Raw genomic sequence first — 21006 nt, 5'->3', positions numbered from 1 at the left:
ACTAAAACATTAATTAATTGCAAGTGCTAGAAGCTTCCTCCTTCCAATAATTAATGCATTCTCTAAAAATCCCTCCCTAGAAATAATTAATTAAATGACGAGAGGCTTCCGTCCTTCCAATAATTAATACATACCCTAGAAGCTACTCCCTTGTAATTAATAATTAAATTAATTAAATAAAAAGTCACCTTTAAATTGAATGACTTTATAAGAAATTAATTTAATTTCTTCTTATCCTCCACTTAGACTTTGGAGAACGTGAAGGCTAAAACATGGGATCATTACATTGTGGTAACTCATTACAAAGAAAAGTGAGTTGCAGATGGGAAAGTGGGTTAGCTATAGGGTGTGCTAGTTAAATTGCATACCAAAGGACCACACAAAACTCTCTTTATTTATTGTAAACTTAACCAATTTTTAAGCGAACAAAATAGTGGGCAACAAAATATCTTCTGGTCAATTGAAGGACATCACAAGCATCGTTGGTCGTGCTAGTAACAACCAAAATCTCGAAGACCTAGGACATTTGGAAAATATGGCCGAAAAGGTTTTTCGCACAATAAAATTGTGATTGTCCACGATTTTTGGGTATTTTACTCAAAAATTGTGATCTGTAAATTCTGTGGCAAATTTTTCTGATTTCACCCAAACTTTAACATCATTTTCCCAATTGACTGAAAAAATATATCTTTTCAACTAGGATACAAGTTTTGGAATGAGGGGGATGCATACCCACACAATAAAGAAAATTATCAGTGACTCATAGAGATGCGTCCCCCCACCAAAACCAAGTCGCAATTAAGATGAGGTGACGTTGTCTTGGCATCTCGAGCGGCGCCACTCAAAGCGCCACCTCCACTGAAGACGGCGAGACATCCCCACATCCCCTATGGGTGTGGGGGGCGCTTGGACGTCTCCCGCAAAAACAAGATGGGGCAACTTAAAAAATATTTTTAAAAAGGCATTATTTTAATATTTTTCAGTTTCTATTTTTGTTATAGTGGGATGTCGGCTCCATTCCTTCCTCCTTTGTTCAAAAGCCTTCTATTTTTCATGTTTTTTCACATTTGTATTTCTCATTGTTTGCAACAGCAAGAAGAAGAAGAGTGAAGAGCTGAGATAAGGGTTTGTGCAAGAGTGAAAAAAGTGTTTGCAAGTGAAAAAGGAGAGCCTAGGAGCAAGTAAAAGAGGAGGAAGGTTTAGCATCTTGTTAAAGGAGTTTTTAAAGCAAAAGGTAGGTTTTAAAACTTTTTTTCCTGATTTTCAAATGCATGTTTATAAATTATTGCTCAATGTTTTTATTTCTAAATGTGTGTTGTTTCATTTTGTTATAGTTATCATTCCTTAATTGAATCATTTATATATAATAGATTAAGATTCTTGATGTTTCATTTTGCAAATTCTTGTTATTTAGTTTCAAATTTTAGGAAGTTTAAAGTAGGGCATAGGCTGAAAGTTTGTATATTACTTTTTATTTTTATTTTGTGAAATGCAGTATCAAAATGAGCTCCCACGTTGATTCTCATAGCGATGATGAGATGGAAATTCATTCAAATAGTGGTAGTGAATTAGAATATGAACCTGAGCCTGAGGTTGTGGTTGAGTTTGATGATGACACCGTTGAGAGGGGTGAGCATGAGAGTGAGATTGGGGTTGGGCCAAGTCAGCAAGGGGCCCAAACTAATTCCACTTCCATGGGTAGTTCATCTCACCTACCTGTTACCCCATCTATTGATTGCTCCTCTCCATGTTTGGCACAGTGGGCTAGGGGTAAGTTTGATCCAAAATCTCCTCTAAAACAATTTCCCACTAGAATAACAATAGGATCAGCATCAGGTGGCACAAGAAAGTGGAGATGCAATATTTGTGCTAATGAATGGTATGGTAGCATCACTAGAATGAGTGTACACCTTCTCTTTTGTACAGGTAAAGGTGTTGGACAATGCAAGTTTTTGAGTGAACCCAAAAACATGCACTTTAGAATTGAATTCAACAAGGTTTGGGGAGTTCCAGAGGACTTCGGCATTCCAGTGCCTACTAACTTGGCTAGTAGGCAGAGGTTCAGACTATACAACAAGTGCATGAGCAACAAATACAGGGACAACAATATCAACACATGTCTTCTTCTAGACCACAATATAGAGTTTCAGCTACCACATTGCCAGGGGCAGCCTCCGCACCTTCCTCTACTTATAGCTCTATGGGTGTAGCAACAGCCCAGTCGAACAAGGGGAAATGCAAGGCATGGTCTAGTGACAACAACCCCATAGCAGAATTGTTTGCAGCCCAGATGAGAGAGAAATTAGATGCGTGCATTGGAGAATGTTATTTGCCAATGGCATTCCACTTCATATTGTTCAGTCTCCTTATTTTAAGTAGGCATTTCAAAATGTAGCGAAGGAGGGGTTACCATCATATGTGCCACTAGGTGAGCACAAATTGAGGGCTAAAATCTTGGATGATAAGTATTCCAAGATTAGTGAGTCCATGGAGAACATGAGGGATGTTTCAGAAGATTCAAGGTGCAACATTATCATGGATGGGTGGACGGACATTACACACTGTCCACTCATCAATGTCATAGTCACATGCACAGAGGACCCATTCTTTCTTAAGGTGGTTGATTGTTTAGGGCATCGAAAGGATGCTGATTTTCAATTTCAGATTCTTTGGGAAGTCATTGAGGAGATTGGGCTACAAAATGTGGGCCAAGTAGTGATAGATGTAGCTCATGTGTGTAGAGTTGCAAGGAGGCTTGTTGAGGCCACATATTGTCATATATGCGCTGTTCCAAATTGGCATCCGTACTCCAAATTCCAATTGCACCGTACTGTCCTCCAGAATCTTGTACGAGTTTTAATTGGTAGAAAGATTGTTAAGAGTAGTTGTGTGGGTCAGATCATTACATCTTTTTGAGTTCTTCCTAAGTGTATAAATCAGAATGAGTGTAGTAATGAAGAGATGTGGGTGTCATGCTAATTTTATTGAGCCATTTCAAGAACATAATGGAGGCCTCTGTACTCTTTTTGCAGACCTTCTCCCTTTGTTGTAGCTAGGTCTTCGGTCTACCTTGAGCCCTGTCACATTGCTGGAGTCATATTTTAGATTAAGTCTTTTGCTTTTGGGTAGAGATTCTTGTTATTTGGTTAGTGCAAACATTGGAAATATTCATTTCATGAGATATTGAGTTCGAAGTAGTTTTTATAGCTCTATTGTGTATATAGAGTTGTGTTATTTCTAAGTATTCATTAAGATGTCGGAGCTTCTTTGTATTTCCTTTTTAGCAGAATTTGTACAATCAAAATTTCACTGGTACATGGGCACTAATCAAAATTTGAGGAGTACTACAATATAAGTGTTACCCGAGTACGAGCACCCGGGTAAAAAACCCCATGCACCAAGTGCATGTACATCCCCGGTGAGGGTACTTCGCACACTCGAGTACCCTCCACCGTGGCCAAAACATTGTCGCACTAGTTGAAGCACCCGGATGGGACGTGGGGACACAGGTGCGTGCGGGTGAGCCCAGGGTGTGCGAGGGGTGCAGTCGACATGTTGCATGAGAAGTAAAAAAAAGAAAAACTTTTATGCTTTTGGTTTTTAAAGATAACTTCTTCTTTTTTCATATTTGAACAATGAATTTTGAATCTTTCATCTTTGTCATTTGATAATTTGATAGTCAATGGTTGACTTACATGGTACACCGTACTATATATGGTTTATATTATTCATTTATCATCATTATTATGTTTAAAAAATTTAGTATTTATAATTTTTAAATTTTACTAAGTTCAATGGTCATTGGTAATGGTTATGAAGTTTTATGTTTCAAGTTTGAACTAATGGTTCGTGAATCGCATTTCAATTTTCTATATTCAACTATATTTGGTATATTATATTGAAGTATCATTTCATAATTAGCATTTTCAGTCATATATGTATACTATGCAGCCCCCCTACCCCACCGCCATCGTCCTCAAATTGAGGCCTTTTTTCCGCACCCAAAACTCGTCCCGACATCCCCTTGCATCGTCTCACCCTCGCGTCAGTGTAACACTGCTTTAAAATTAACACAAGAACATATCATGTTGTTGTCTTGTGCCATGCAATCTCCAGATTGATTGAATGCCAAACAGTAAAGGTATCAAGTAGAAGTGAATTTACTAGATATGTAATAGGGCATTACAACCACAATGTTTTAACCCACTAATTACTCATTTTGCTCCTTGTATTTGACTCTTAAATGATTGAAATGAAGCAGTAATTGCAAAGAATGCAAAGGTGGATCGATATCATAGAACAGAGGTGTTTAAGACATTTTGTCTATAACAGAAGTTATAATGAGCCCAAGTGCTTTAATGCAAGTGATGAATGAGAAAGCTCCATTGAAGCATTGGGGGATGCTATAGTCAAAGATGTTCAAGGATTAAATCTAATGTATATTGTTAAAGTGATCTGGTCAATAATTATAAATTATAGTCATATTATTTAAGGTCGATCTCCCTTTATTATGACTTGTTGAAAAACTAGCCTAAAACTTGTTGAATGCATGAATACTTGTAATGCCTCGCTCGGAGATCCTTGGAACACAAGGATAAAACATGCACTAAATAATTTTTTCCTTAAGATAATTCACTTAACAACAACATAAAATAACCAAGTGTAAGAATGAAACATCTATTCAAGATAATAAAACAGGGAACATGGCTAAACTCACATGTTCATTTACACAAGTAAAAGTCTTACAAACACTTCCAAAGATCCCCAAGCACCAAATGATAACTTAAAACCAAAGATCACACGAATCGTGAGAATAGCCAAAAGAGATCTGAATAACATCCATAGATCCCAACAGGGGAATACTGAACTATCAATCCCAAACAAGATGTTTTTTTCAAGCCCAAAGTAAAAGCTCCTAACATGGTTAAACATACATGTCCATTTCCAACTAACCATAATATAACCAAGAATAGTAAGCAGAGACCCTCAAATAGTCATGCATAAGACGAGGACTCAAGGTTACAACCACTCATCTACTGGACACCATGCTGAAAGACAAATGTTGAATCTTGAAAGTAGGTTAAGTCTGAAATCTAGAATCTTTTGTCTTAACTCCTAGAGGGTTGGAACCTATCTCAAATGAATCGTCATATATATAAAATAAATCTTATGTATAGCTTATACTTAAATGATATATTTTATACATCTCAAACGGATCTCTATTGATCCAAGAAGATGTGGGGCCCCAAAGGGTATTCAAAACCAAATTCTAACTTCTAGAAGGCAAGCATAAACGCCCTCTATTTTTTGTGCAACAAAACACGGTCAAGCTCATATGAGTCAAGAAGTTCCTCATGCGAGCTTTCCACACGAACTAAGTGAGTTGTCCTTCTAGGCTCGTGCGAGACTTTTCTTTGTCGTGTAAGAGAATGCCCTTCCCAGGTGACAAAAATTTGACAACACAAAAAGAATGCTAGAAGGAATGCATGAAAACATGAAACCTCCACACTAGGGAATACCGGATCCACATAAATCGAGGAGTGAACACTCAAGAGCATTGAAGAAACTAACATCCTGAATATACCAATTTACAAATCACAAACAACATCTAACCATCTAAAGCAACATCCTCATAATAAAGCATGTACATAAGCAACATCACAATGAAAAGAAAGAAGAAGAAAATAATGCAAATGAACTAAAACAATTGTGCTCGTTTCCTCCCATCCTTAATGGCATCATGAGACCTCAAGAGTCCTAACCATACCCCTAAGCATGAACTCTCATTTTGCCAACAAGATCATTGGAGTTGTCTCATGAGATCTTTCTTACCAAAAGTCATCAAATAACATCACATGGAACAAGTTCATCTAACATGTTACTCTACCAAAAGCATTGATAATCCAAGCAGTTGTAAGAAACATCATCGAAGAAATATCATGTTTAGATGATGATAAGTATGTCACTTGATGCATTCCTTTATCACGATGATTGTATGCATCCAAAGTAAGGCATAAATCACAAGGGAACATGCTTCGGATACACTAAAGTACCAAGTAAACATCCAACACCAGCCTCAAACTGGAAGTAGATTGTCTCTGTACACCGATCCCCAGCAATAGTATAGGTAGCTACGTCTCCCAACCACGTGGTACCCGCAGACCCACCCCTATCATGCTCATGGCGATAGTGACCCAACCACAATCACATAAGGGGCTAACACACATGCCAATCAAGAACGTGATACCAACATCTATATGCTCAAGATGATAATGTAGTACAACAGGTCAATAGTCAAACCCACTAAGGAAGGTGAGACACACATCTTCGATCAACTCCTTGAGAGGCTAGGTGTTCCATAATCTATCTTTCATTAAGTTTACTTGCCCATTAGTAAAAGTAGTTTTCACTTATTAGAACCTCTTCATGTTACCTTTTCGGCAACTTCTAGGCCAAGGTACCTACATATCGATGCTCATCACACGATGAGTGCCCATAGGCAATGCAATTTCCCAACCTAACCCCCAAATAAACTATCCCTCAACCAGCCTATATCTAGGAGTTCAAAACTTGCAAGATCTCGCCAAATGCACATGCACATGCTCGTGTGTGGGCACAACCAACTTCACGAATGTAATCACATAATACCAATGCAAGGGTTAGATATGAGAAATGCAACGAGTGATACAAGTATAACAAGCTCACTCGATCGGCCTATATCCGAGCGCATGGATTCAATATTAATCCCAATAAGGCAATGAACCATGAAGCATCATGAACTCACTCAACCAACCTAAATCCAAGAGTATGGATTCAACACGAATCCCAATAATGGTAAATGTAAAACAATGGTCAAATTGGAAACCTAACAAACATTCCAAATCCACAACCAAAAACAAAGTCAAGAAATACCCAAGAAAAGTGAGCAATATGCAAAACGAGGCAATGCAAAAATCACTCAAAAATCAATGTTGTCGAAAATCAACGAATTTAAAACTCATTATCCAAATGGTTGCCAAACTCCCAAAATCAAATAAAAATCGAGTTCCAAGTTTGTATTCAACAACAACCAACATAATAGTATATAACTTCAAATCAAAACCCACAAAAACACTTAAATGTTTGTACCCGCCAAATCGGGTAGAACTAGCATACAAAAAATGGAAGGGAACACTAGTTCTCAACCTCTAATCAATTTACTATCGAAAATGGGAACTAAAACGGAGCCAAAACAATAAAATGAGAGAGCCCTACCTCATAGCCAAGTGGGTAACATGGAAAAAGCCACAGTGAAATAAATGAGCCGCCGAATCCAACGAAATGTTCCCCAAATGAAGATCTTCTCGCTACAGATCCAATGAGATCACTCTTGCGTCAATTTGTCAAGCTAATCTCCCACAACAAACAAAACAAGAAAAGCTCACAAGGGGGTTTTGGAGGATTTGCTCCAAAAATCCTAAATTAAAATGTGTGAACTGATAATAAACTCTCTTTTAGCCAATATATGCACTTATACAAAGTGCATTTATGGCAGTGTTATTACAATTGCAACAGTGCTCTTGTATTTGTACGAGGAATAAACCAAGAGAAGAAACATGTCCCTTCATGGGACATGTCTATTCATCAATATAATTAATATAATGACAAACTTGGAGTTCCTCCCATCTCTAGTTCTATGCCCGATAAGATACCTGTAAACATGTCCCTTCATGAGACATGTCTATTCATCAATATAATTAATATAACGACAAACTTTATATATATATATATATATTTCTCTTTGATCTCACAAGTTTATCCTACTAAAGCTATGAAAACATCAACAATCTCTCTTAGCTAGGGAGGATAAACATAGGACACATACTACACCAATGGTAATATTAGGTATGGCAAATTTTAAAGATATCTTTCATCAGAAGATATCCACCATTTTTATATCACATCTGATCTCAAGAGTATTGGCCTTCAAAATATCAACGTATGATATTTACCAAACTTTGAGTAATGGTCTCTAGAATACCAACACTTGGTATTCACCATGTACTCAATAAGGCAATGGTCTCCAAAATATCATCTGATATTCACCATTTTGATATCACATTTGAGTATTGGTCTCCAAAATAACAATATATGATATTCACCTAATACTCTTTGAGTAATGGCCTTCAGAATATTGAGATGCAAGATATTCACCAAGTATTGTGAGTAATGGTCTCCTGCACATCAGCTTGCATGATATTCACCAAGTACTCCATGTAATGGCCTCCAAAACATTGATTTGCATTACATTCACCATATACTCAAAAATGTTTATAAAGTAGGTGCACATGCATTCTCATAATGTGTACCATATAAACATCCACCATGCAAAGTATAATCTATCATGATCTGCATAGACATCACAAGATATCCATCATAATAGAAAATTAAGTTAATGTAAGATCATCACCTTTCAATAACTTCTACAAATACAAGTGATAATTATTTGGAAGACGTCACTTCCTCATGATGTACAAAGAGGTTAGGCCCATTAAAATGACATAGTCACGAGGTATATTCATGAATCACAATCCTCTTGACTACTATAATTTATTGACCACTGGAGAATCCATCACAACATGGTTTATTCCCTCTAAATCAATATGGTCAAAGATCACTGATTGTTGACTGAATCATATCCTCTATCTGCTCCCTCTCTTTCAAGGTTGCCTCTAATGAAATGCCAGGCTCCCTTTGAATCTCAATCTCCCTCTTCTTGCAATAACATTTTCAGAGGAAAAGATCAAGGCACATAGTTCTTATAATATATAAATAAGAATAATTCTACATAATAATAAATATAATTCCAATAAAATATAGACAAATATATATTTGGAACATATATACATATATTCAATCTTGTATATATATACTTTACTCTATATTTTCAACATATTATTTCCTTCTTAATTTCACCTAAAACAATCACAAAAATAAATAGAAATAATAGATGACATAAAAATTATACTTCTCTCCTTTGAAGTCCCAATTGAGTTTTGATCTTTTCTCAAACCTTAGTGAATGTGAGGGCCCACAGTAACTATTCTTGGGACTTATGCATATTCCACCTTTGGTCTTATCATGCCCGATCACCTAATTGAAGGTTGATATGGATTAATCTCCAGTCTCTTTTTATATAAGAAAATAACCTTCACAAAGGACTATTCCTTTATACATGCAAAGTGCCATGTAACCTCTCTCTTTTGGTCTCTCCTTACATGGCTAGTTTATTTACATTAATAGCCACAAGGGATGTTGACCCTTCACACCCCACATGTATCCAACGAATGATGGCATTTAATGTTTAATTTTCTTTATTATTGAGTGTCTTCGTCACTTACAATTTGGTGCCTCCAATATGGATGTAATGGAGCTCACCAAACCCTATGCTATGATACTCGTCCTTCGTCAGAATACCATCCTTGTTGTGTGGTGTATGTTGGTCTATTACTCATGTTCACCTTTAGGAATTGTACCACCTTAACCTTTGTAATAGCACCAATCACGCTGGTTCAAGTTCTAACCATTACTTATCCTCTTGATCTTTTCTCCAACTAGATGTCCCACTATGGATGCTATGTGTTTATGGGCCTGGTTCATTATGTTTGTGAATGGTGGCATTCAATCTTATTTATGTTTGAATGCCCTTTCATATTTGATTATTTTTTATAAGTGTTTTCCCTCTACTTATTTAGTGCTTCCAATGAGGATGTAATGCCTACACCCACCAAACTAACACTTGTCCTTGCATTGAAATTTTGTTCCATTTCCTATGTATTGTTGTGACTTTCCTCTCCACCCTTACTGCTGGAAGTATCTCTTTAATATTTTTTGACGATATCCCTTTTCCCTTTACTCGTCAACTCCCCTCAAACTTAAATCCTCTATGTTATTTCAAGATTTCCTTCTCTTTGCCATGTAAGATGATTCACAAATGATTTCTATTCCTTTATTTTAGTCGATTGGACGAGTCATGGCTTTAGTGTGGACTTTTAATAACTCATATGATTTCTTTTATCAATACTCTTGACACCTTGTGTCCATTGTTGATTTGCGAGACCCCCTACAACGCTTCAACATCCGCTACTTGTATGTTTATTTGTTGTGTCTTCACAATCTTCTCTATTCTGATTGAAGGTGGACCAATATTTATCTAATAAGATATTTTTTTCGTGCATTGGTGTACTCCAAACCTTCATGTTTGATGACTTCTTCATGGAAGAAGACTTTATGCCATTAAAAAATAAGATCCTTCCACTCACTGGATTGTTTTATGATATTTATTTTATTACTCAACGTTGCCTTATTCTCTCATGTCTGTAGTGTTTTCTTGTTAAGTCCCATTCCCCACTATATGTGTTTTCATGTCCATATGTATATACTTGATATGCTTAGACAGGCATGCATACAATTGTTTTGTATCTCTCTTCTATCCTTCATTCATCTCTCCCATCTGCTCGTCTTATTCTTTTTCACATTTACAGCATGCTTTGATACCATCATGTTTATCTTAGGACAGCTGCAAATGTAAAAGAACTGCCATAATGTCTGGTATGTACTTCCCAAATGGCAGTGTCCTCTTGTATTTGTATGAGAAATAAACCAAGAGAAGGGACATGTCCCTTCATGAGACATGTCTATTCATCAATATATTTAATATAATGACAAACTTAATTATATATATATAATTATATTAATTTCTCTGTGATCTCACAAGTTTGTCCTACTAAAGCTACAAAAACATTAACAAACATAAATTAAATTATTTAAATTAAATAATCTAATTAGCTCCCTTAACCCAAATAAATTTGGAAATTTCAATTGCTTTGAATTCATCTACAACAAATTAGCTAGTAAATTAAAATAAATTAAATCAAATATAAAATTCCCATTAAACTATTAAATTGCAATAATTAATAATTTCCACGACCACTGCAGACTCCTAAATGCATAGATACATCACTAGTCTAGTCAAAAATGCATAATGAATATGGATTTACCAATTAAACGAAGGGATTAATATTTTATTTAACACAAATATGTATCCCATACAGGGACAACATTGGCTCAGTATGAACAGCCAGATCACTAACTCCACATGCCACTACTAGAGATATAAGTCTTGCACGATAAACAATCCGATCAAGTATAGATGCACGATGATAATATAGCCGAAGGAATAGTGCACAAAATCGCGTAAATAATCATTTAATTAATTTCATTAAAATAATATATTTAAATCAATTATTTAAACCATAATAAAATTTTACTGCAAGAACAATATAAATATCTGTAGCACAAATACATCAACCATTTTCTAATAAATTCCATCATATATCCATTAACAAAGTTTATATCCAAAAACAAAACCACAAGATATCATCATAATCTCATAAATCAGGCATAAGCATAATCAACTAGCTAATGCAACGATAATGAAATCAACCCAAGGGTGTAGACCACTCACGAGTCCCGATCATGATCACTTACGAAGCAAGATTATCAAGGTTGCATCCATCAGGATGACTTATAGAAATCCAATTGGAGAGGCACTACAATACTCGTATGCTAGAAGTGACAGCGAGCCACTCAGAGAAATATTCAGCATCAAGTTTCACTGTTAACTCAACATGATTCAGAAACAAACTCACTGGAAATTGCAAAATTTTGTCTGCAAACTTGGCATTTTTAATGTGGACAAGGCAACCCACAAAAAAAATTCTAACATTTGGAGATGTGATGAAATTGAACGTTACAACTCCCATCACCAAGGGCTGAACATAGCGATACAACAGGAAATAATAGGTTTCAACTTTCATAAAATGCAATAATATGTGATATACACTTGAGAATATAATGCAAGTTATATAGTATTACAATTAGAGTAATATATATGTGCATTAATATATATTTATTAGTTTCAATTCAATATTACATTTAGAATAACATATAATACTATTTATTTATAATATCTATTTAGAATAATACAATATAAATGCCTTAATATCTATTTAAAATCTTAATTTTTTTAAAACATATATCAGTCTGATGTCGTGATTTATAATTTTCATTCATACAGAACTTTGAAATTAATATATATCCAGTCTATACCTTATTTTGGTCTATGGTATGCATTTGAATCAAATTTTGAGCTATATATGATGAAAATCAGTATACTTTCTACAATTTCGGTGTATATGATATTTTTAAGAATATTTAAGATTGTTATACATTTTCAAATGTTTGATAAATTTTCCAAGTCATTGCCAATTATTCCGGAGTTTTTTGGTCTCAAGATTTTTAGGCTGGCCGAGTCATTGTGGAAATTTATGTTTTCAACTACGATTATGACATTATAATATTTATTAAGAGTATAAAAACATAACCACCAACACACTCCAAGTTCAGAATGACATTCCTATCTCTTTCTACATACCCACATGTTTTAACTATATTTCTATATGATATAGCCATACCTGTAATCTATTCTATCTTACATTGATTTTATAATTTCTATCGCCATATACATACAGATACAGCATACACCATTGCTCTAGATGTCTAAGAATAGTCATAATGGTTGGATAGAATATAATCCCCACACATACAAGATAGGCAATTCCATGAAAAAAATTCAACGTAAAAATAAACAGTTTACCTTCTATATTTTGAATCTCCTGCAAACAACCTATTGCTGTTTTCAGTAAGCCTTCAGAATGTGAAAGAAGTGCATTCTGCAACGCTACCTGCAATCCATAGTAAGGTCCAACCACAGCATCCACCATCAATGCCACTCATAATGTTGTCTAATTCAAACCATTACAAATTATTTGGAAATTAAAACTCCAGAAATTGACCTCATTAGAAAGAAGAATTCTCATTGTATGCTTACCTCGGCAGTTTCCAGAAAAAGATGTAACCGCTTCAGAATGCTTCTGATAGAAGGTATGGTAACTTCATTGAAGGAAACACAAGCTTTTACAAAATCAGTGACTTGCCTTTGATTACATTCTTTTGCCATTTTTAATGTTCTGGAAGCTAAATAATTGCTTGAATGTGACAAGGCTTCCTATCAATCAAGGACATGAAAATTTGCCTTAGCCAATACATAGCCAATAAAATAAATAAATCATTCAAAGGAAAGTAAATCATTAATATCAATCGCATTCCCAATGTCTAGTCCATGTGTATGCATAATCGAATAAAGTTTCCCAAACCACCAGCATTACATATGGAAATCAAATGATTATATATTTTTTAATGTTAATGACATGAATGCAAGAATAGGAATTTTCTATCAACTTGAACTTGTTAACAAAATTGAACAAATGACAAAAATCAACTATTGAAAATGATGAAACATTAGCATTCAAAATCTTTGGGGCAAGTATAATAGAAAGGTCATCAACAAAGTTTTATTGGAGATACTAGGTGGCTACCATTTGGCATTTCACTTACATCCTGGTAATAATTTAGCTCACGAATCAATTCCTTCTAGTTCATCCTTACATACATGTAATAGTGGAGCAACTGAAGTTTAGTCTAAGATATGCCTAGCTGTAACAACTCTTGATAAGTGGGAGATATTTTTCCACAAAAAATCAATTTGTGATATTGCCTTCAGGATTTAATTGTGTAGTTTTTGAGTCAAACTCATTGACTCTTGTTTCATGAATAGTGATTCACATGAATCCATCTCTTATGACAATAAATGGAACACTTAGCACTCATTGGATCTAGGTGATGCTCACAGAGGTGAAGCACTAGGACTTCTCGGGAGGTCCCGCATCCCAATACTACTCCACCTTGATCGCGCCTAACCACAAAGTTTCCTCCATGATTACACCCACTCTGCTTGCAACCCCATTTGCAAAACCTTCATTGAGAGGTGTGCCTTATGAACCATTCATTAGAAAGCCCCTTAAGCTCATCAATTGATAAGTAGGAGTTATTTTTCCACAAAAAGTCAAATTGTGATATCGCAATAAGGATTTAATTGTGTAGTTTTTGAGTCAAACTCATTGGCTCATGTTTCATGAGTAGTGATTCCCATGAATCCATCTCTCATGACAATAAATGGAACACTTAGCACTCTCATTGGATCTAGGAGATGCTCATGGAGGTGAAACAATGAGACTTCTCGGGAGGTCAGCCATCCCAATACAACTCCAACTTAAGTGAGCTTAATCAAAGAGTTTCCTCCATGGTTAAATTTGAAAAGTCTCGTCCTCAAACAAATTTGCAATGTGGAAGATTAAATATTACTTACTCTATTCATTTCAAAACTATTATATTGTTCTTTGAAAGAATTAATATTTTATCTGAAGGGGTTGATTTTTAAAATAGAATTCAATATAATATTGGAATTATTTTTTATGGGCTAAGGAATCTTTTGAAATAAGAAAATCGTGATCTTGTCTTGCCTTGGCATGGTAATATGAACTTTTATCCGCTCCCTTTATTTGTGCTGATCAATACATTATTTGAAAGATATATTTTTGGAGAATATGTTTCATTGGCATGAGGTTTCATTAAGCTTTGCAATTTGGAAGGATGGAACACGAGTTAATAGAAAGGAGAGACAATTCATATCTCTCGCAGGTTTGTGGAATTATATTATTTGACAAATTATTAAAAAATTACATGCAAAAATATATTACTCCATTTGCCATGGACTCTGAATCAAGAGTTATATGCAGGGATGGATTCCTTGCGTGATCATATTAAAAGGTTGCAAATGAAAGTCTCTTGGGTGCCGTCACTTCCTTTGTTGGCATGAGAAGGGTTTCTTTGGACAGGTTGCAGTGACAAATTGAAATAGGACTCCTACACATGGGTATATGAGATAGATTCTTACAAAATCATCAACCACAACATTCATGGCGTGAGTTCTAGGAGCTGGCCATTAGTATAAAGTTTTTTTTTTGGTGTTTTGGCATAAGACTTGCTATGCAATTCAACTCAGTTAGACCTAGGCATTCCTTGGGATGGCTACTCCTTATTTAGCAAAGATTTGAATTGGCACATTTCTAGTTTCCAAACCTTTCCAGTGCAGAATTTGGTTTGTATTCAGCATGATTTTTGGTATTTCTATATCTTCTCTTTCTAAGTGGTTTAATGCTCTAGGTATTTGTAGAATGGTTACAGTACAGGATAGATCAAACATGAATTGGATATTACCAATACCAATCTAAGCAATTATTACGAATGGCAACCGTACCCGATTTTCACGAGGGAAATAGTATTCTTTATTTATTGCCAAGAACCAACAGTACATCATTCATGTTCTAATGTTCTTAAATAGTGCTCAGTTGGTTAGGGAGACCAACGGACGCGCCCCCTCGCTTCCTAACTCACCCAACCCAATTACTAACTATCTTAAATTACATAAATGCTTTATTATGCCCTACATTATCCCCCCTAAAAAGAAGTCGTCTTCCAGACGACTCAACCTTTACAGCTATGCCTGGCTCAACCAATCCAACTTCCTCTAAGGTACAATGCATGGTCCTCTATAGTCTATAGACTCTATACATCGTACAATGGAGTCACTCCATCCTCTGGTACATCGTTTTCGTCCTATCATATGATCAATTTTCTTTCTTCCACTATGTCCTTTTGTTTTGTACACAAATTTCAATCCTCCTCTAGCCTTCTTTTGTCATTTGAGTTTGTTCTTCACGCGTGGGTACGGAACCTCCTTCCTTTTGATTGGGTTGCGAATACTTGTCCTTATCATTTTGCAATATTGTGCAACTATTTCAGTAGTTTTCATTCTAGTTTTGATCCAACCTTTTGTTTCTATGTGTCCTTGTGAGATTTCTCCAATTTCTCCTTGACATCTTCTCCCCTTGAAGTATGCACTGTACCACTTCTTCTACCACTCTTTGTCGTAAGTGTACGGACATACACATGGCCTTTGTGCTTCCCTTCTATACGGCTTGTATGACCTTTTGTCCTCCTTTCCGTACAACTTGTACGACCTTTGTTACTCCCTTTTGTACAGCTTGTGCGGCCTTTGTGTCTCATTTCCATATGACTCGTACGAGCAATCCATGCAGCCTTCGTGTTCCCTCGGTGCTCGTACGGACAATTCGTACCTTCACACACATGTATGGACTTCCTTTCCTCCTCATAGTTGTACATGCATGTAAGGCTTTGGTTCTTAGTGCCTTGGCTTGTGTGAGTGATGGTTCCTTGTTCAAGGTGTTGTTGCCTTTTATAAGTCTTGGACTTTGTTTAGTCTGGCCCTTATCCGTTTTATCTTTTTTTTCTCTTGTTATGTCATTGCATGAAAATTCCCTACCCTTATGTGACTCACATACCTCGTTATGGCTTGTTGTCTCTGCTGGTGTTTCCTTTTGATTTCCCAAGTTAAGTTCTACCACCATTAGCTAGTGTATCATCTATCTATACCATTCCTTCTTTGCGCTCCTTGTACTCCTTACAGTACATGGCTTCCTCTCCCTCCACCTCAGCAATTTCTAGCATATTACAATTTGGTTCAAACACCTTGTACTCCTCTGTTTTCCAATCGAACGATCTATTAAGAGAACTTGTTCCATCCTCCGAACACTCTTCCAACTATGGCATGGTTTTATTATCCTTCCTTTCTTTTACTTCCTCCTTTAGTGGTTCCTCCTTAGTACTAGTTCCGTGTGTTATTGCCTCCTTCAAATGTGGTATGGTTTCCAATAGATCTCCAATCTTTACTAGTACAGTGGCCTCAAGGACTTGCTTCATGATATTATTTTCCCAAATTGATTTAGTGAAAGGAGACTCAGAAGTACTTACTTTTTCCTCCTCCATGACATCTTGGATCACCTTCCTAGCCTCGTTCGACCTCTTCTTTTCCATACTCATGTTAGGATTTGAAAGTTTTCTCCTCTGCATCTGAATGATAGCCAATACTTCCTCTTCTGGCTCTACCACCTAAAGCATGTTCACACTTTTTTGTTTGGGGCAGTTGGCATCCTCATGGTTGCCCGGTCCGCACCACTTACAAAGCATCCCTCCAGTTTGTCCACCACTCTGACAATTGTGTGCGAAGTGTCCCCATTCATGACACTTCCTACATTGTATCATAGGCCGCTCCCTGGAGTCGTACAGTATTCTTCTCTTTGGAGTGTTATTGTTGTTGTTGTTGTTGTTGCCTCTCCCATTGTTTGGGCATCCTCCACGTGATGCTTTTGCACTGTGTTATGTAGAGGAGTGGAAGGAGGTGTGGATGGTTCTCCTTGAGTAAACAATACTTGAGCACTATGAGCCTTCAAATTGTAGGGACAATCCTTAATAGAGTGCCCCAATACTTGACATATGTCACAGAATGCCTTTCGGAGACAATTATTCTTTGTGTGTTCTTCCTTCTCACATTGTGGGTACCATAGTTCTTTTCCTTCTCTTTTCTCCTCTTTTCTTGGAGTTAGTTCTCGCATCATCCTCATCATGTCCTTCCGCAAAGCTTGGATAGTTTTAGACTCATCCCCACTTCCTTCTAAACTCTTGCTTCCACTTCCATGTCTTCTTCCTTTAGTAGTTTTTCTTTCACTCTCCATATCCATTGCACAAGTACATGCCTCGGCAAATGATGATGGTGGAACAATTTTCATTTTCCTCCTTAGAGAGGGAGTTAGCCCTTCAATAAACCACCTTTTGTTTAGCTCATCTGCAGGTTTGTAATCAAGTTTCCCTACCAACTCCTTTAGCCTTCTGCTATAAGCTCTCAGTAATTCATTTTTTCCTTGTCTCGTGTTGTATATCTCTATTATGATCTCATCATCATCCCTCAGGAGTTTGAATTCTTCCTCAAAGGCTGTGTAAAGATCCTTCCATGTGGCCTTCTTCCTGGCCTCCAAGTTTGTGTACCAATTAGCCATACCCCTTAGGGTGGCAGGAAATGCCTTTAACCATTTATCGGTGTCATTCTTCCCATTCACCTGCCATATAGTAATACAAATTTTACAATGTCATGTTAGATCCTTGATTCCTTCCCCCATAAATTTTGATAGTTTTGGTTTCCTGTAGCCATTCTATCTCTTCCGCTATTTGTCTTCTAGGTTACTAACGTTCATCAAATGCCTCCTAGTGTCATGGCATATTCGTACTTTAGATTTCCTGTACAACAAGATTCTCGTACAACAGAATTCTCGCATGGCAAAATTCTCGTATGTCAAAATTCTCGTATAGCGAAATTCTCGTACGACAGAATTGTATGTCGAGATTCTTGTATGGGACAAATTCTCGTACGGAGTGCATTTCTAATTCAAGACAAATTCTTGTATAGGACAAATTTTCTCGTACAAGACAAATTCACGTACAGGATTGATTTCTTGTACGAGACAGACTTCTCGTACAGGACAAATGCCTTGCACACCAAGTCTCCAAGACTCTAGCCTCTGGATCATTATTCCACACAATCGTATGAGGCTGGCGGTACTTGAAAGCTCGTTCTGTACCATGTTTTGAAGAACCAATCCCTGCTGGCTTCCTCTTGCAGGTACTAGCAACCGTGACTTCCCTTGTTTCCACCAACCCTTGTCACCTAGTTCATCTTTTCCTTCCCCATGGCTGTTTATGACCCGTACTTGTGATAGTAATAGCCTACCAATTATTACATCTGCCTATAGTAGGACCTCAAAGTTTGAACTTAGGCAACAGTGCCAAAATGTAGAATGGTTATAGTACAGGATAGATCAAACATGTATTGGATATTACCAATACCAATCTAAGCAATTATTACAAATGGCAAGCGTACATGATACTCGCAAGGGAAATGATATTCTTTATTTATTGCCAAGAACCAACACTACATCACTCATTTTCCAATGTTCTTAAATAGTGCTCGGTTGGTTAGGGGGACCAATGGATGCACCCCCTCGCTTCCTAACTAACCCAACACAATTACTATCTTAAATTACATAAATGCTTTATTATGCCCTACAATATTCTGCATTTGTTGCTGACAAAAATTTGGTTCAAGAGATAAGTTGCTGCTGCTGTCATTGGTAAGGTGTTAAGAAGCTTGATGGAATCTGGAGGATGCTGTGTACTTCAAATTGGCTGCGATTCCACACACAGATGGTCATAGACAGTGCTAAGGTCAGCAAGCTGTATATTTGTTCTTTCGTTTCTGCTGTAGAGAAAATCACACCTCTTGCAATTAAAATTCCTGTTACGAACAGCAAGTTGGAGGATGTCATAGTTTGTAAAGAATGTATTTGCTCTTTGCTTGTCAAGCATTACAATACAAGTCTGAATTTTTAGAACAATAGTTGATTCACACTATATTTAAAGAATGAATGCAAACTGTTTGATGTAATCACCTCAAATGTAAAGTGAGAATAAATTTAGTGGCAAAAAAGGGTAATTACACACCCTGATCCCTGGAACATTCCGACATTGTTACAAAACTACTTCAACGAACAAGACTCTCTAAGAATGTTGGAAATTTCCAAGAATATTCGAATGGACTGAAACAAGACTTTACCTAATCCATAAAAACCCAAGTCAGCTACAAAACATGCAATTTACTAATGTAAACATAGCATTATGAAATATGCATTGATTAGTCAAACACTAAGAATGAAAATTGTAGTATTTCACAACATTGTATTGCTAAGCGTCTACATGACATCCCTAATATCCAAGGCTGTAATGACCCTCTCTATAAAGGCCACTGAAACCCTCAAACTGAACTTAGGAATTTTGTCAAACACTTGGCGTGTAACAGTAACAATATTCAGAATATGGTAATTTTCAGATTTGATACTTTCAGAATATAATCACAGAATTACAATATATATAAAGCCATTGAACTATATTTCAATTACAATGCCATAAATTCTGAAATTATTTTATTACCAATTCTGGTCTGATTATTACAATGACTGTATGACAGCAAATTTACCCAAAAATTGACATATATTTCAGAATGCAAGAACCTGGTTTGAAGAACTATGGAAGAACACCATGTTTTGCTGCAGATCGTTGATGAAGACCTCCAACCGCTCCCCCAAACTATCCTCAATTTGCTGCTGCTGCCCAAACTAGCAGGGCCGTACCAGGCCGTACCTGTACGGCTGCTGAAATAAAATAATATTAGGGTTTTGGGACCCCCAAATGCAAGGAAAATGGGCGCCTAGGGTTAGGTAGTAACCCTGTAAAACCATAAAAATTAACTCCAAGGGGTTGAGGAGATATGAGCAATTATGTGGTTCCGAACCCTGCTTTGCCAATTCTGAAAATGCACTTATTCTGTCTTCAAACTCTTGTCAAATGCTTCTCCAATGATAGGGCAGATCTGAAATCCTTATTCCAACCAAAAACAAACCCTAACAACGAATTCTCAATAAGCTCCAATGAGATGGTTGAATACCAACTCCAATTATGCAACAATTCAGGTGATATTTCACACCCTCAAAGTCGCCAATCCAAGGGTGTGATTCGTTCCCAAAGATCGAATAATTTGCAGATCCAAAGTCCACAAATGTCTTCACAATGAAGAAGTAGAAGAGTTCTCCAATCCAAGCATGTACAAATGAGAGGCCCAGCCCTCTATTTATTCACTTTTCTAAGAAGTTGCTAGAACTTCTAGAAACATCCTTTATAATTTCTCATTATAATGCACTTTTTATAATAAAGTAATTTTATAAAATAAAAAGTGCAACTCAAATTAAAATTATAACATGTGGGCCCCAATATCACATAATGATAAAATATAACCTCTTAACACTTCTTCAAGAGCAAGATATGACTATCTGATCCGCAGAATTGACTCTCTTTCCACACCATTTGCCTACGAGAGTCTGGAATAGGCAAATCCATGATCAATGCCATGTCAAACTAAAGAGGGGACATTACAGTCCGCCCCTCCTGAAATTGCTTGGCCTCAAGCAATCTCAACGCCGGGTGCTGCAAAATAGCCTCCCCCTCCCAAGTAGCATCCTCAACAGGTAAATCTTTCCACTT

At 36.5% G+C, this 21006-nt stretch overlaps 1 protein-coding gene across 1 annotated transcript in view; it reads right to left on the bottom strand.

Moving 5' to 3' along the window:
- Window positions 1-21006, bottom strand: part of LOC149552483 (uncharacterized) — a 395852-nt gene that overhangs the window by 98119 nt on the left and 276727 nt on the right. Inside the window, exons 16-17 of the mRNA XM_089788064.1 lie at window positions 12932-13108; window positions 12698-12785 (exon numbers count right to left, since the gene is read on the bottom strand). Coding sequence (XP_089644190.1) covers window positions 12698-12785; window positions 12932-13108 — 265 coding nt within the window. The remainder of the gene's footprint in view (window positions 1-12697; window positions 12786-12931; window positions 13109-21006) is intronic.

The sequence above is a fragment of the Cupressus sempervirens genome, chromosome 6 (assembly GCF_028749045.1).
Source record: "Cupressus sempervirens isolate cs-2001-9-10 chromosome 6, ASM2874904v1, whole genome shotgun sequence".
NCBI lineage: Eukaryota > Viridiplantae > Streptophyta > Pinopsida > Cupressales > Cupressaceae > Cupressus > Cupressus sempervirens.
Note: the sequence above shows the minus strand (reverse complement) of the source record. Positions and strands in the feature narration are given on the sequence as shown.